Here is a 17,075-nt window from a genome sequence, read left to right on the forward strand (position 1 = left end):
ATTAAATATTCTAAAATGTCAGAAGGTTTTCTTCCAAATCTGTCTTTCTTTCATACCTGTCTCAATAATTTGAAAAATGTACAGCCTGGGATGACATTTAGCCTGGCATGGTCGAGTTGGATTGAAGGGTCTGTTTCTCTATGCTGTATGACTCTATGAATCAATGTTTGCTCACCTGCCCCATTCGCATGTTATGCTTCGCCTGGTCAAACTCTATTGCTTTCCACTCCGCCTCGAGAACCCAATGAATTCCAAATCTCATGTACAAAGTCTTGTTCTCTCTATACTTTTGCATACCTCGAAACTTGCCTGATCTTATTCCGATTCCCTTCGGATCTTTTCTTTTAATCCATTGTTACTGCAAGGACTTCAATTGTTTTTTTCCTCCATGCTTAAATCTTCTTTTACTATATTAGGTAATGCTTTATAGATGCAAGTTATTGTGCATTGAGATCTCTCTCTTTCAGTTTGTAAACCAAAAATACAAGTTTTTTGAGAATACCAACACTCCAATGAAAAAACTAACACTTTGCCAATATGGTTCAGAGTTGCTGAAGACTCCTAATTTGCCATCTTAAGTAGCTTCCAATTTGTTAGCTAATGCCAAACCTGCAACAACCAATATTTTAGCCCATCTCAAAACTACATTCTAAATGCCCCATTCACCACTCAAGTTTAGAAATGGAAATGGAAGCATGGAAAGAGGATATTTTACTCATGCCTTTGAAAGTATTAGTGCCAACTATAACCTCATTATCTTGTTCTTTACATGCATCCTTTAATAGATAACCATTTAAACCTTTAAGAACTATAAATACTTTTTACTCTTCAAGATTGAACGCGCCAGTTTCAAAAGTGACAGATGTTTTAATTAACTCTTCCAGATTCTAATAATTTCCGTTTGAACAAAGCTTCAATTTATGGCCTGTACTGTGATCCATTAACCACTGGAAATAATCTCTAATTGTCTTTGACACTTTCAATAATTTCACCCTAAACTGTTGAATTCCAGAAAATATAGCAAAAGTTGCAAATCCTCCCAACATTTGCATCACTTGAATAAATTTAATAAATTTCACCTTTTCATGCAATTAATATAATTTATTGAATAACGTACACTGATTCGAGTCATAGAGGTCTACAACACAGAAAGGCCTTACAGGCCATCAAGTCTGGGGCAGTTACTGTTCCCTCCACCAAGGGGAAAAGTTTTTTCCTATCTCACCCTCTTGCCTACCTATGCCTCTCAATTTTACACACACCAATCATGTCCCCTCAGTCTCATCCACTCCAATGAAAACAATTACAGTCTATCCAATCTCTCTTCATAAATGAAACTCTCCACCCAGGCAAGAGCCTGGGAAATCTCTTCTGCACCCTCTCCAGTGGAACCACGTCATAAGAAATAGGAGCAGGAGTAGGCTATCTAATCCCTTGAGCTTAAAAAGGTGTTGCTGGAAAAGCGCAGCAGGTCAGGCAGCATCAAAGGAACAGGAGAATCGCCGTTTCGGGCATAAGCCCTTCTTCAGGAACGAGGAAGGTGTGCCAAGCAGGCTAAGATAAAAGGTAGGGAGGAGGGACTTGGGGGAGGGGCATTGGAAATACGATAGGTGGAAGGAGGTTACGTTGAGGGTGGTAGGCCGGAGAGGGGGTGGGGGCAGAGAGGTCGGGAAGATGATTGCAGGTCAAGAAAGCGGTGCTGAGTCCGAGGGTTGGGACTGAGAAAAGGTGGGGGGAGGGGAAATGAGAAAGCTGGAGAAATCTGCATTCATCCCTTGTGGTTGGAGGGTTCCTAGGCGGAAGATGAGCCGCTCTTCCTCCAGGCATCGTGTTGCCATGGTCTGGCGGTGGAGGCGGCCAAGGACCTGCTTGTCCTTGGCGGAGTGGGAGGGGGAATTAAAGCGTTCAGCCACGGGGTGGTTGGGTTGGTTCGTGTGGGTGTCCCAGAGGTGTCCTCTGAAACTTTCCGCAAGTAGGCGGCCTGTCTCCCCAATGTAGAGGAGGCCACATTGGGAGCAGCGAATGCAGTAAATGGTGTGTGTGGAGGTGCAGGTGCAGGTGAATTTGTGACGGATATGGAAGGATCCCTTGGGGGCCTTGGAGGGAAGTGAAGGGGGAGATGTGGGCGCAAGTTTTGCATTTCTTGCAGTTGCAGGGGAAGGTACCGGTAATGGAGGTTGGGTTGGTGGAGGATGTGTGGATCTGACAAGGGAGTCGCTGAGGGAGTGGTCTTTCTGGAACGCTGATAGGGGTGGGTAGGGAAATATATCCTTGGTGGTGGGGTCTATTTGGAGGTGGCGGAAATGATGAAGGATGATACGATGTATCTGGAGGTTGGTGGGGTGGTAGGTGAGGACCAGTGTGGTTCTGTCCTAGTGGCGATTGGAGGGACGGTGCTCAAGGGCGGAGGAGTAGGAAGTGGAGGAGATGCGGTGGAGAGCATCGTCAACCACATCTGAGGGGAAATTGCGGTCTTCGAAGGAGGAGGCCATCTGGGTTGTTCAGTATTGGAATTGGTCCTCCTGGAAGCATATGCAGCGAAGGCGAAGGAATTAGGAATATGGGATGGCGTTTTTACAGGGGCAGGGTGGGAGGAGGTGTAATCTAGATAGCTGTGGCTGAACACTAACTCCCCCTCCCACTCCGCCAAGGACATGCAGGTCCTTGGCCTCCTCCATCGCCAGACAATGGCAACACGACGCCTGGAGGAAGAACGCCTCATCTTCCATCTAGGAACCCTTCAACCACAGGAATGAATGCAGATTTCTCCAGCTTTCTCATTTCCCCTCTCCCCACCTTATCTCAGTCCCAACCCTTAGACTCAGCACCGCCTTCTTGTCCTGCAATCTTCTTCCTGACCTCTCCGCCCCCACCCCATCTCCAGCCTATCACCCTCACCTTAACCTCCTTCCACCTATTGTATTCCCAACGCCCCTCCCCCAAGTCCCTCTTCCCTACCTTTTATCTTAGCCTCCTTGGCACACCCTCCTCATTCCTGAAGAAGGGCTTATGCCCAAAACATCGATTCTCCTGTTCCTTTGATGCTGCCTGACCTGCTGCGCTTTTCCAGCAACACATTTTTAAGCTCTGATCTCTAGCATCTGCAGTCCTCACTTTCTCCTATCTAATCCCTTGAACCTGCTCAGCCACTCAATAAGATCATGGCTGATCTTTTTTGTGGATTCAGCTCCACTTGCCCGTCCACTCACCATAACCCTTAACATCTCTCTTATAATGTCGATTCCAGAAGTGAACTTGATATTCTAACTGTGGCCCAGCTAACTTTTCATACAGTTCCAGAATCAACACCCTGCACTTAAATTCTATGTCTCAGCTAATAAAGGCAAGTACCCAAATGCCTTCTTAACCACTGTATCTGTAGATCCCACTAATTTAAGGGACCAGTGAGCATGATGACCAAGATCCTTTTGTTCATCATAAAGTCACCTAGTCAGAGAGATCGATAGCACAGGAAAAGGCCCTTCGACTCATCGCCAGTCAAGAACAATAGCTATCTATTCCAATCCCATTTTTGAGCACTTGGCCTTATATGCCTTGGCATCGCAAGTACACATTTAAACACTTATTATATGTTGTGGGCTTTTACTTCCACAACCCTTACAGGGAGTTCCAGATTCCCACCACCACAGGGTGAAAAGTTTTTTCTCACATCTCCTCTTAAAAACATTTTACCCCTTACTTTAAGTCTACGATTTCTAAACACAGATCCCTATATCAAGGGGAAAAGCTTCTTCTTGTAAATAAGAGTCATATACAGGATAGACATCTTACTCACATCCCCTCTCAACATCCTCTGCTCTAAGAAAAACAACCCTAGTTTGTCCAATCACTCATTATTACTGAAACTCTCCAACCCAGACCAACATTCTGGTAAATCTCCTCTGCACTTTATCCAGTAGTATCAGATTCTTTCTACAATGTGTATCCAGAACTGTACACAACTCTGTAGCTAACCAATATTGTATACAGTTCTAACATAACAACCCAGCTCTTAAACTCTATGGATCAGCTAATAAAAACAAGACTCCCATATGCTTTCTTACTCACTTTACCTACATGTCCTGATAACTTAAGGGACTGGTGTACATGCACTCCATGTCCTTCAGATCCTCAGTATTTCCCAGGATCCTACTGCACATCATATAATCACTGGCCTTGTTTGTCTTGCTGAAGTGCGTCATCACACTTTTACTGGATTGAATTCCATTTCTCACTGATCATTTATATCCTTCTATAAACTAAGGCTACCTTCTCCATTATTCACTACCCTACCAATTTCTGTATCATCTGCAAAGTTACTGATCAATCTTCCCATATTCAAGTCAGTACAGACTATTTCTCCATTGTCACTTCTTTTGTACTCCAAGTCCCACATATACAATATAGAATTTTTGACTTTTTGAAACCATTTCCATCTGCTGTATTGCTTTTTAACAAGCTGCATTTCTGCACAATTGGATACTTTGTGCTTGTACATCAAGAATTTTAGCACTTACCAGCTTCTGTGCATTGTTCAATTATGTAATAGTCTTCTGTTGTGATAACTCTATGAATTGCATTTGCCACTATACTTAGTTCCCTTAATTACCTATCTTTTCTTGTACATCTACATCTTTCCTCCAATTTCCCGTATTCTTTTGATACAATTCCCTCTGTACACACATCCAGCTTATTTACATTTATGGAAAACCAGAAAAAGCTCCAACTCAGATGAGTAGAACATGCCATGGGCTACATTCTGACAATCAAAATAAAACATCAACTTACTCCTTTGTTTTTGCTTTGTGTCCTGTTATTTAGGCGAGCATGTCATCATGTGTATTGTTGTTTACAAATCTATATTTGGGACCTCAAGTGCATTTTGAACATTTTTGTGTCATTGCAATTCAATAATTTCTCAAATTATTCCATGCCATTTCGAATACATGCAGTAGATCTCAGATCATCAAGTATTTTCACTATTTTCAAGTATCCTGCTATTTGGAAAGACAGACTCTGAAGCTGCTTTGCTTGGTGAAATTAAAAAATAAATCACTGTTTTTGATACACTTACCATAGCACTTTACTGAAATCTGTTACGATATAAAAGTATGCAAATGTAAAAATCAAGGACTTTAATACATTTAGATTTCCATACAACGTTGAAAAGCTTGAATGCAAGTAAGCTGAATGCATTGAGGAAACGGATATTGTTTTTCAAATGATGATTCTGACAGCCTTGAGTAGGCGCCGTGGAGGATAACTACATGGTAAGAGGTTGACGAATGACAGATACCATGTCACTTACTCTTATTGCAAAAGAATACATTTAGAAATAATTCAACAAGGCTTTTCAGAATCTTTAGTTAACAGCAAAAATGGTCCAAACAAATTGGTATTGCTTACTCAAAGTTCAAAAACTGAGAGGACAGTTAAAAATAGAACTTAACAATGGATGCAAGGAGAACCATTTCACATATATGTTTGTTGATGTCAATAAAAAAAATTCACAGGAAAATTGGATATTTTTCTGAAAAAGTGCACTGAGGATTTGACGAGAAAGCAGAGTGTTGATTTTGATCAAAAACACTAGTTTGTGGGGATAATGGCTTTCAATTGATCATATAATACATATCACATTGTTTCACATTGGGTAGTTAACCTATATCAAAATTAAGACCATAATCTTATAATTTCCTTCACGTTGAGATACTTGGTCTTAGGCATCATGTTCTTAAATTATCCTGTTCTTTAATTCAAGGGTTTTTTAAAAAAATCATATACTGAAGGTGGATCTTAAGAGTAAATATCATTAAAAGGATAATAGTTTGTTCTGATATAAAGCAATAGTTCCAGTCCCATGCAATCCCACGTTATAAGAAAATCATGCAATAGCAGCACCATTTAATACAATGGGAACAGAATCACATTATAGCCAATTACAGGTAAGGAAAGTTTGTGTTTTACAAATAATGGTTTAAATTCTTCAATTGCATTATAGCCAATTCATGTTGAAGATTCACGTATTGTAGCAGAACCGACTGCAACTCGCATTTACAGAAAGCAAGTTGTTTTGAACAAAAATATCAGAAAGAGTGTTGGTAGATTTATGATAATTCAATGTTAGAATAAACGTAATAGAATTATCACTTGAAACATATGCTTTAAAAACTTCTCCACCTGGAAGAGATAGTTGCAAATTGGGTATTCAATCGTCTAAATAATGAAAAACACAGGTTGAAATGTACCCCCAAGTGTTCTATTGTCTAAGATATATTGATGGGGAAATGTAGATATTAGCATACTTTTTCTCAGGTTCCTTTTCATCTTTTTATTTGGATCTTTGTCATCTCCCATACCATCTTCATACGGTCTCTTCAATGGTACTGACAGTGGACCTGCAAAAAAACCTGAAGCATTTTACTTCACTTTTTGTAAGGCGAAAGATCTCATCAACAAAATTATGGTGATTTGTACTGCAATACTATGGGCTTTGACCATTATCATTCTTCTAGATAGTATTTAAGAATAAGGGTACCCCTTTCAGCTTGTTCAGCCTGCTGTGTCATTTAATACAATCATGGCTGATCACATGCCTTTTACCAAAACTATTCCCATAATCTTTTGCACTATTAATAGCCTTCTGATCACCAATCGCTACATCAAACATACTCAGACGGAGCACCCACAGCTCCCTGTGGTAAAGAATTCCAAAGATTCTTTTACTTTCAAGAACAACATAGAACAGTACAACACAGTACAGGTCCTTTGGTCCTCGATGCTGTGTCGACCTTTTATCTTACTTTAGGATCAAACTAACCTTCATACCCTTCATTTTACTATCATCCACAAGCCTATCCAAGAGTCACTTAAATGTCTCGAATGTATCTGACTCTACAACCACCGCTGGCAGTGCATTCCATGCAACCACCACTCTAGGTATAGAACCCACCTTTGACATCTCCCCTAAACCTTCCTCCAATCACCTTAAAATTATGCCCCGTTGTGATCAGTGAATAACTCCTCAGTTGTTGCACAAGTAAAATGATCAAGCTACACAAGATAAAACAACAAACTTACTTTTGCTATGCACTACATATATTGCAGTATCTCAGATTCTGAGGGGGCCTACCAAGTTAGATGTTGAGGTAGTGTTTCCCCTGTGAGGGAATCTACAATTAAAATAGACAGCATAACAAACAAAAAAGGGGGTGAATTAAACTGGAGATGAAATTTCCTCTGAGGGTTGTCAGTGTTTGCAATTCTTTTCCAGAGATCAGTGGAAACTGTATTAGGGAATATATTGAAAATTACCTTGGTAATTCAAAGCAATCATACAGTTTTGGAGAGGGAGGGGGTGTCAGGAATGCCAAGTTAAGGGTCACAATTAGAACGCATGGGCATGTTGATTAGTGGAGCAGGTTTAAAGAACCAATTGGCCGACTATTCTTGGTTTTTATACTATTTGTGAGGGAATCTATACCAATATGTGTTTGGAGGGAGCAATACATTTAAGTTGTGAAATGCACCAACACATACATCAGATCTTGCTTCAAAAGCGGGTTCAACCTCAGTTGGGAGATTTCACTGGGTAAAGAGCAATCCAGATATTAGATTAGATTACTTAGATTAGATTACTTACAGTGTGGAAACAGGCCCTTCGGCCTAACAAGTCCACACCGACCCTCCGAAGAGCAACCCACCCAGACCCATTCCCCTACATTCACCCCATCACACTACAGGCAATTTAGCACGGCCAATTCACTTAACCTGCACATTTTTGGACTGTGGGAGGAAACCGGAGCATCCGGAGGAAACCCATGCAGACACGGGGAGAATGTGCAAACTCCACACAGACTGTTGCCTCAGGCGGGAAGTGAACCCGGGTCTCTGGCACTGTGCGGCAGCAGTGCTAACCGCTGTGCCACCAACATATAAGAGGTTGCAGAGCAGTCACTTGCTCTGTGCAGCTAGAAAGCAAAGTCAGCACAAGGAAGCTGAAATGGTTGTTTACTTAGTACAAGATAGTTGGGATCATTTAGATAATTAGATGTTCAGGTGTAACCTGGTCAATTTCAGTGGGATGAAATCACTGAAGAGATTGAACAGCTGTTCAGGGAGCAGTCATTGGGGCAGTCTCAGTTGGCATCCTGTTGCCTGAAAATTTCTTGTAGGCAAAGAAGCAAGACGGCCTTCAAGCTGAGTTGGAGCTGTTCTTAAAGGAAAACGGTAGCCAGGATAGAAGCTGAGGTGTCTTGCAAGGAAAACAGTGTTTGAAGGATTTTTTCTTTAATGACTCAGTGATCACTAACATCTGCGAGGATTGCTTATTGTTGTACTGGTCATTTTGTGGTAACCAGCTTGCCTGTTAATTCATATTTGCCACATGTTAATTCTGGATGTTAGCACAGATGCACATAATATTTACAGTTTGAAATGGTGACTTTTGTATAGGTGAAAAACATTTTGTTGCTTACAAATCATAGAATCTTGAAGTGTTAAACTTTTACTGAGTAACTAAGATTTCTAATTAGAATTCTAACCAAATCACAATCTTATAAAATGCACTAAACAGATGCAACAAGAGATACCTGACATTGGTACATGAGAGGAACTTGCTGCAATTTTACTGCAACTCAAGTCCAAAATTAACTGTACAGACTGTTGCAGAGAATTGACAAAAGCAATCGCAGAGAGAGCACTGTTTCCTTGGCAACTCTAATCCATTCTTTCTAAAGAAAGTTGATCCAAGATAGGTCTGATGACTCAATTCATGAGGCCTAGCAGATGTCTTCCTTGTTTTGAGGTTCTGACAATGACAACAACTGTTCTTAAGTGATAAACATTTGTCTCCAAAAATCAGTTGTCTAAATTTTGGTTGACTGCTTACTGCATGTTTTATCAGCCTAATGCCAAACATTGAGGTGGTGCCGAGGACCTGTCTCTACAGAGCCATAAATCTGCTCGAAAGAAGCGAATGCAGTCTTTGTAATTTTACAATGTAATCAACATTTCTTTTAGTCCCTGATTTGTCAGTAGTTTCATCCAGTGAAACTTTCAGTTTTATTCAAACTATTTATTCAAATTCATAATGAATGGAGCGGAGACCAATACTTTTAACATATAGCTGTCATTAAATATTCCAGCCACAGCAAGGAAGTAGAAAGGCAAGTAACATGTTAGCCATTCTTAAAAGTGGACTTGAGTACAAGGATAAGGAAGTCAGGCGATAAGTAAACAGAACTAAAGACAGTACCTCATCTACAGCATGGTGCAAACTTTGGTCTCAATTTTCAAACAAGGATATGGTTCCCCAGGAGATGGTCCAACTAAGATTCACTGAGTTTTGTTTTTGATTGAGAGGGCTGTCATATGTTCAGTGGCTGAATACACTGACCTTAAATTTTCTGTGGTTTTTATGAACTATGATCTCCAGACATCAAGCAATCGAGCTATTAAGCAGGGTAAGCTGTCAATCACACTACGTATTCTCATATAATAAATGAGAAGTAAAATACGCTTAATGTTTCAGTTAATTAGCATTTTATATAAAGCAAAATGCTTGTTATAAACATAGGATTGAGGAAGAAATTGGTATATCTAACCCTAAACGTCATTTAATTTATCTCAGAGGAAATGGCATTCCACAAATATAAAATTAACCTTGTACAGTCAATGAGGCCAGTAAGCTGTAATCAGAAGTTTAGTATGCCATAAAAACCCAGCATACGGGTTCCTTCCACAAGTTGCAACCCTTTCAAGATTTGTTTTCATGAGGTAAAAGCATCAACAGTCAGGTTGTCAACTGAGTAATTCTTTCTTGAAAGAACTGTGGAAACTTCAACAGACACTCTACTCCTGTAAACAAGTGTAGAATCAATCAAAGCAGAGCAGTAGTAATGTCCTACCTCCAAACAGGAGGCCCAGGTTCAAGACCCACGTGCTCCACAGGTGCATAGTAGCATTTATGAACAGGTTGGTTAGAAAATATAGAACCAATTACTACAACTCTGGTTTTCCCATTTAATTGCATATCTGCAGACTTAAGAAATTCACTTTGGAGGGACAATGACAGTGAATGCTGACAGTTTTCTATTATTACTACTTGTCAAAAAAAAACAGATCAGTGTGTCAAACTACATCTTGCAAAAAATGAACTTCTGCTCACCATCTCGCTCATTCACAGATCTGGACCATTTTTGAATGGAGGTTCTTGTTGATGGAAGTGGGTCCATCTCCAGTACTTTGTAGATTTGACCAAAGGCCATGAGTCTAAGAGCATGCTGCAAGCACAACATTTACAAATAAATTAGTTACAATTTCATAGACTTATGCAAGATTTTAGATTGGTTTGTGTTAGCTAACAGAGAAGAGCTTCACAAATGGCTTAGCAATTTACCCAGGGAATAAAGTGAGCGATGCAGGCAAGGAACAATTCAGTCATGTGCAAAACATATGCAACGGAGGTAGAATTGCAGTCATAATTGGTAGAAAAATTGCTTGGATTTTCATTTCTGATTTGATATTCAGCAACTTCTGCTGGAAGTACATGTGGACAAAGTGAGTATCAAGTTTAGCTTTACTGTCATTATATCTGAATAGCCTGTCAAAGTGGAGGAGTATGTCAAATAGACATCATACTACGCAGGGACACAATCTATTAACGACATCTTTAAAAGGAAGAATTAATGTCTCCCGATAACTAAATTGCATGAACTTTCCCAATATTCTCCACACAGAATGCTCCCAATCACACCCAGGCTACCAAGAATGTTTAGAAACAACACTAAGTTTAATTCATACCATTCCCTGGCTAGTTTTTTAAAACCTCAGTACCTTTTTTGCTTTCAAGAGTCCAATGGCAATTCAAATCCACGCAAGTTTCATCATTCTATTTTCTTGTTTGGGAATTTGACAGTCCCAACAAGTTAGAGGAAAAGAAGAAATGATAATAAGTTTAATACTAAAATACACAAGGAGGAAAGGCCTGGAAGCACATGTTGATAAACTTAGACAAGGAGGGGCAGAGAGAGGCTTGTGCGTACATATGTACATATACATTTTCCAATATTTATATATAATGAGATAATCTGGTCAGGTTTTATTATGCCTAGTCCACAGAACAGAATGTACAGCAAAGAAATATGCCACTGGCCAAAAGATTCATGCAGGGTATTACATTCCACATAAGCCACTCTCTGTCACTGTTCATCTAAGCCTAACAACATATACTTCACCTCCTTCCTTGGTGTCAGATGATGGCTCAATGGTTAGCACTGCTGCCTCACAGAGAGAGGAACCTGGGTTCAATTCAAACGTCAGGCTGTGTGGAGTTAGAATATTCTCCCCACATCTGCGTGGGTTTCCACCATGTGCTCTGGTTTCCTCCCACAATCCAAAGATGTGCAGGTTAGGTGGATTGGTCATGCTAAATTGCCCGTAGTGTCCAAGGACAATAATCCAAGGTAATAACTCCTGGATTACTACCTGAGCCATGAGCTAATTGGCACAGGGTCAATAAGATTAAGCAAGTAAATGAGTGGCTCAAAGATTAGTGTGGGAGAAATAGGTTTGAGTTCATGGGACATTGGCACTGGTACTGGGGAAGAAGGGCCATGTTCCGAGGGGATGGTCTTCACCTGAAGTGTGCTGGTACCAGAGAAATGCACCACTTGGGCTGTAGAAAGGGCTTTAAACTAAATGGGAGTGGGAGTGGGGGTGGGGGTGGTTCAGTTATAGGGGAAATTAGAAAACCCATCTTAAAGGAGGAGGTAGGAGTGCAGATTAGTGATGTGGCAGATGATTACCAGACAAAGGTGAGGGACAAAACAGGTGAATATCTTTATGCATCAAGGAATTATAGTTGGGAAATTTAACAATAGAACAAATTTAAAAGCTTTATAATAAATGCCCAAAGCATTTGAAACAAAAGTAATGAGTTAATAGTGCAAATAGGAACAAAAGAGTACAATTTGGTCGCGATTACTGAAACATGGTTACAAGGAGACCAAGTCTGGGAACTGAATACCCAGGGGGTATTCAGCATTTCAGAAAGATAGACTGAAAAGAAAAGGATGTGATGTGGCCTTGCTAGCGAAGGAAAGAATCAATGCTTTAACTCGAGATGACATAAGCACAGGAGATCAAGACATAGAATCAGTCTGAGTAGAAATAAGAAATAGCAAAGAGAAATAGTATTTGGTCAGAGTAATCTATACAGCAGTTCTGGGGCACAGAATAAGCCAGGAAATATTAGAGACTTGCAAGAAAGGTACAACAATAATCATGGACAATTTTAACATGCTCATAGATTGGAAGAATCAAATTGTCAAGGGTAGCCTGGAGGCAGAGTTCATTGAATGTAAGAAACTGATGAAGGAGCAGCACTCTGTAAAAGCTAGTGTTTCCAAATTAAACCTGTTGGACTATAATCTGGTACTGTGTGATTTTTAACTTTGTACACCCCAGTCCAACATGGACATCTCCAAATCTTGAATGTAAGAGGTTGTTTCTAGCAGCAGTATGTTGTGGAAGCAACAAGGGAGCAGGCCACCCTGCATTTGGTATTGTGTAATGAGGAGAGACTAATTGATGACATCATAGTTAATGATCCTCTATGGAGTAGTGACCACAGTATGACAGAATTCAAAATTCAGTTTGGAGTGAGAAAGTGGAATCCCATAGCAGTATTCTGTAATTAAACAAAAGAAATTATTTGGCATGAGAACAAATTTGGCCTACGAACACTGGGTAGAAAGGCTAAATGGTAAGACAGCAGATGAGCAGTGGCAGATGATTAAGGAGCTACTCAATTCTTCACAATTAAATTATATCCTGATGAGAAAGAAAGGTGAAGGTGGTGGTGATGGTGGGGTCGTGGAGCGATTGGGTAGCAGTTAAAAAAAAGACATCCACAGCTAAGTAAAGAGGTCAAGGACAGTATAATGTCAAAAACTAAGGTCCACCATATTGCAAAGGCCAGTGATAGGCTGGAAAATTGGGAAACTTTCAAACATAAACAAAGGGATGCTTAAAAATTTATAAAAAGAGCTACGGTAAATTATAAAAAGAAAACCAGCACAAAATATCAAAAAGGATAGCAAAAGGGAAGAGTCACTCATGTGAATATTGGTAGAATATTGGAAGATGAAACCAGAGAGTTAGTAGTGGAGAGCATTAAGATGGCGGAGACGCTGAATCAATACTTTGCCTCAGTTTTCATAGTGAAAGACAGTAATATCACTCCTGTTGGAAAAGGCAAGTCAGAACAACAGATAAAGTAGAATTTAAAACAATCAACATCGATAGGGAAACGGTACTACGCAACCTATTAGGATTAAGGTCAGACAACTCCCCCGGGCCTGATGACCGACATCCTTGGTTACTGAAAGTAGTGGCTATGGAGATCATAGATCCATTGGTTACAATATCCCAAAATTCCCTGGACAAGGAAAAGATTCCAGTGGATTGGAAAATGGCTAATATAACTCCCTTATTCAAAAACAGAGGGAGGTACAATGTGGGAAATTACAGGCCAGTTAATTTAACATCTATTGTTGGAAATTGTTAGAATCAGTTATCAAGGAAGCAATATCAGGACATTTGGAAAGTCAAAATGCTATCTATCAGAGTCAGCAAGGTTTTATGAACGGCAAATCATGTTTGACTAATTTGCTAAGTGTCTTTGAAGATGTAACAAGCAAAGTGGATAATGGGGATACTGTAGATGTAATTTATCTGGACTTCCGGAAGGTGTTTCATAAGGTGACGCACAAAAAGTTAATTCACAAGGTTTGATCAAATGGGAGTAAAAAGTGAGGTCTGCAGATGCTGGAGATCAGAGCTGAAAATGTGTTGCTGGTTAAAGCACAGCAGGTTAGGCAGCATCCAAGGAACAGGAAATTCGACGTTTCGGACCAGAGCCCTTCATCAGGAATGACTGATGAAGGGCTCTGGCCCGAAACGTCGAATTTCCTGTTCCTTGGATGCTGCCTAACCTGCTGTGCTTTAACCAGCAACACTTGATCAAATGGGATTAAGGGTAATTTATTAGCCTAAACAGATGACTGACTGATGGACAGAAGACAGAGTTAGAACAAATATTGTTTTTCTGGATGCCAGAGTGTTTGGTCCTTGGACCTAGATATTTACAATCTACATTAACCGACTTGGATGCAGGGATAGAAGACGCAGACGACACGAAAATAGGCAGGACAAAAAACTGCAATGAGGAAATAAAAACCTTACAAATGGATATAGATAGGTTAGGAAATGGGCCAAAACATGGCAGATGGAGTTTAATGTGGATAAGTGCGAGGTTATGCATTTGGGTCAAAAGAATAGTAAGGCGACCTATTATCCTAATGGGGAGAGTTTTTGGCATGCTCCAGTGCAGAGGGGTCTCTGCATACTCGGTCATGAGCCACAGAAAACTATCATGCAGGTACAGCAGATAATAAAAAAAAAACAAATGGAATGCTGGCTTTTATATTTAATGGAATAGAATACAAAGGTAAGGAAGTATTGTTGCAACTATATTGTTGCAAGGTATTGGTGAGACCACACCCGGAGTATTGTGCAGTTTTGGTCCCCTTATTTGAGAAAAAAGATGTACTGGCACTGGAGGCAGTTCAGAGGAGATTCACAAGGTTGATTCCAGAGATGAGGGATTTGTTGTATGGAGAGAGATTGAACGGTTTAGGCCTTTACTCTCTGGAATTTAGAAGAATGAGGGGAGATCAAATTAATGATGATAAAAGGTGCGGATAAAATAGACATGGAGCAACTGCTTCCTCTTGTTGACTATTCTAGGACAAGAGGTCATTGTTTTAAATTTGCTACCCTTTATCCTAAAACTAAGTTGAGGGGAAACTACTTCTCTCAAAGGGTTATGAATTTGTGGAATTTGTGACCCCAAAGTGCAGTGGATGCTGGGACAGTGAGTAAATTTAAGGAGGAGTTACAGATTTTTAATTAGTCATGGATTGAAGGGATATAGAGAGAAGGCAGGAAAATGGGGGTGAGCAGCATATCAGCCATGATCAAATGGGCTGAATGGCCTAATTCTGCTCCTATTCCTTAAGGACTTATGGATGTGCAGGCTAGGTGGGTTAGCCACATACGAAATGCAGGTTGCAGGTACGGGAATGGTTCTGGGAGGGAAGGTCTTTGGAGTAGCAATATGGAATCGTTTGGCTGGATGGCCTGCTTCTTATTCCCATCTTATTTACTTATCCAGTTAAATCCTTTCATTTAAATGAAAAGCTTTCATAATTATCACCTTCCACACTTTCTCAACTGGCAAATAACAAGATATAAAGATATGTAACCACTAAATTCGTAAATATATTTTCTTCTGCATTAAGTTTACATAACTATTTACAAACAATTATTGTTTACAGGTATAGGTGGCCTGAATACACCCATATTCAAAAACAAGCCAAAGTTTCATAATGGGAAGAATATTTCTTATGATTTACTACAATTCTATTTCACCAAGTGAAATTTTTCAATAGTCATGATTCTGATTATCAAACATACCTGGGCACTATGAGTAATGTTGTCCATTTCCTGAGGAGTCATTGAGATTAACACATCAGTTAGATCTTTTTCACAAGGATCATGTAATCCTGGACCACCTGCATAGGAAATAAACGAAGATTTAACATGTCAAGCAGCAGACATGTAGTAGAATAAATTCTCTATGTCAACATACAACACTTAGTAACTGCTTAGTTCATAACCATTCTAATAAACTGAACATATTTTCATTTGAAATTTATAAAAGATAAATGTTAAATCTTATGCACTTTAGCTGATTTAAAGTGATGCTATCCCAGTATTTGGCAGTGACTACTAATTCGGAAAGCTTCATACAAAAACCGAACACCACACATTATCTAGCTTATTAAAATTAAACAGAACTTTTGAAAAAAATGTCAAAATATCAAATTCTAATATGAGCAGTTCTAATACATTTGTTAATTGTGAATTGAGAATCTTACCAGGTAAAAGAATCCCTGATGCCAAGCACTCCATTACACGTCTCAAGGCTTCACCAGCCCCTAATGGTCTATTACTAGTACCTATGGCTTTTTCACAAATAAGTTCAAGGGGCTAAATACAATAAGGAACAAGAGATCAGTCACATATGGTAATACATAATGGAGATTTTGTTTTCACAAAATTACATCCATTTCAAATGGATGAAAGATTTTCAAGAATACTTCCAAATAAATATAATCCCAAATTCTTAGTTCAAATTCACCTGGTTAGTGCCAAGAGATAAACTTAATTACAATTTCACCAAGATAAATCCCTCAAAAGCTTGCATGAATTTAAAGTTATATTTGATGTATCAAACTACTACATTTAATTAAAACCAGAGTGTTATTCCAAAATGTCATTGTATTTGGGCCATTTTGTTTGACAAGGGTACAGCCTATATGTAAACTTACCCAGCCTTTCAATGGTCCCCATGTGGGCACTCTGTTGCATAAATCACGTAGAATACGAATCACAATTACACATGACTTTAATCCATTTGCCCTTGCCTAAAACATACAGAATTGTTGTGATATGATGTGATATGATGTAATTATCATTGGCTTTGCAGATGCAAATTACATAGTACCTTGGTACTTCTCAGTAACTTAGAAAATTAAATTAAATTATCATGCAAACAAAAATGAAAATTTACAGAGAACAAACTCCATCTCTAGAATGATCGACTTCAAATACAAGCAAAAGGATAAATGTTTAACAATTGCTTTTGTAGCCTCATGATAACTAGCAAAAATAAACTACCTATTGTAGTACACCGACTGAGCTTAAACTGAGCGCAGAGTACCAAAGCTACAAAGAGCAAATGAACAGCATCAAATGTTTCAAAATAACAAATTATTTTAACATTAAAACCTCATAAGGCTACAATAACAATAAGGTAAGAACAAGTAGCCAACCTGAAACCATTTGGCATGTCGCAGAGACGCCAAGGCGTTTAGGCATTTCTGCCTGTCCAATAAGTCCGGTGGATCTTTCATCGCAAAATTTTCTACTGGTGAATGGAATAAGAA

General features: G+C 39.4%; 1 protein-coding gene across 10 annotated transcripts in view; it reads right to left on the reverse strand.

Moving 5' to 3' along the window:
* strbp (spermatid perinuclear RNA binding protein) overlaps positions 1–17,075 on the reverse strand; it is a 159,250-nt gene that overhangs the window by 38,393 nt on the left and 103,782 nt on the right. For 8 of the 10 annotated variants that reach the window (XM_060841396.1, XM_060841387.1, XM_060841390.1 and 5 more), the window contains 6 exons: positions 16,962–17,056; positions 16,458–16,553; positions 16,005–16,116; positions 15,541–15,638; positions 10,169–10,283; positions 6,306–6,410 (listed from right to left, as the gene is read on the reverse strand). In XM_060841396.1, the coding sequence (XP_060697379.1) occupies positions 6,306–6,410; positions 10,169–10,283; positions 15,541–15,638; positions 16,005–16,116; positions 16,458–16,553; positions 16,962–17,056 (621 nt within the window). The remainder of the gene's footprint in view (positions 1–6,305; positions 6,411–10,168; positions 10,284–15,540; positions 15,639–16,004; positions 16,117–16,457; positions 16,554–16,961; positions 17,057–17,075) is intronic. The other 2 variants (XM_060841393.1, XM_060841395.1) reach the window with 1 other exon arrangement.

Source organism: Hemiscyllium ocellatum, chromosome 21, assembly GCF_020745735.1.
Source record: "Hemiscyllium ocellatum isolate sHemOce1 chromosome 21, sHemOce1.pat.X.cur, whole genome shotgun sequence".
Taxonomy (NCBI): Eukaryota; Metazoa; Chordata; class Chondrichthyes; order Orectolobiformes; family Hemiscylliidae; genus Hemiscyllium; species Hemiscyllium ocellatum.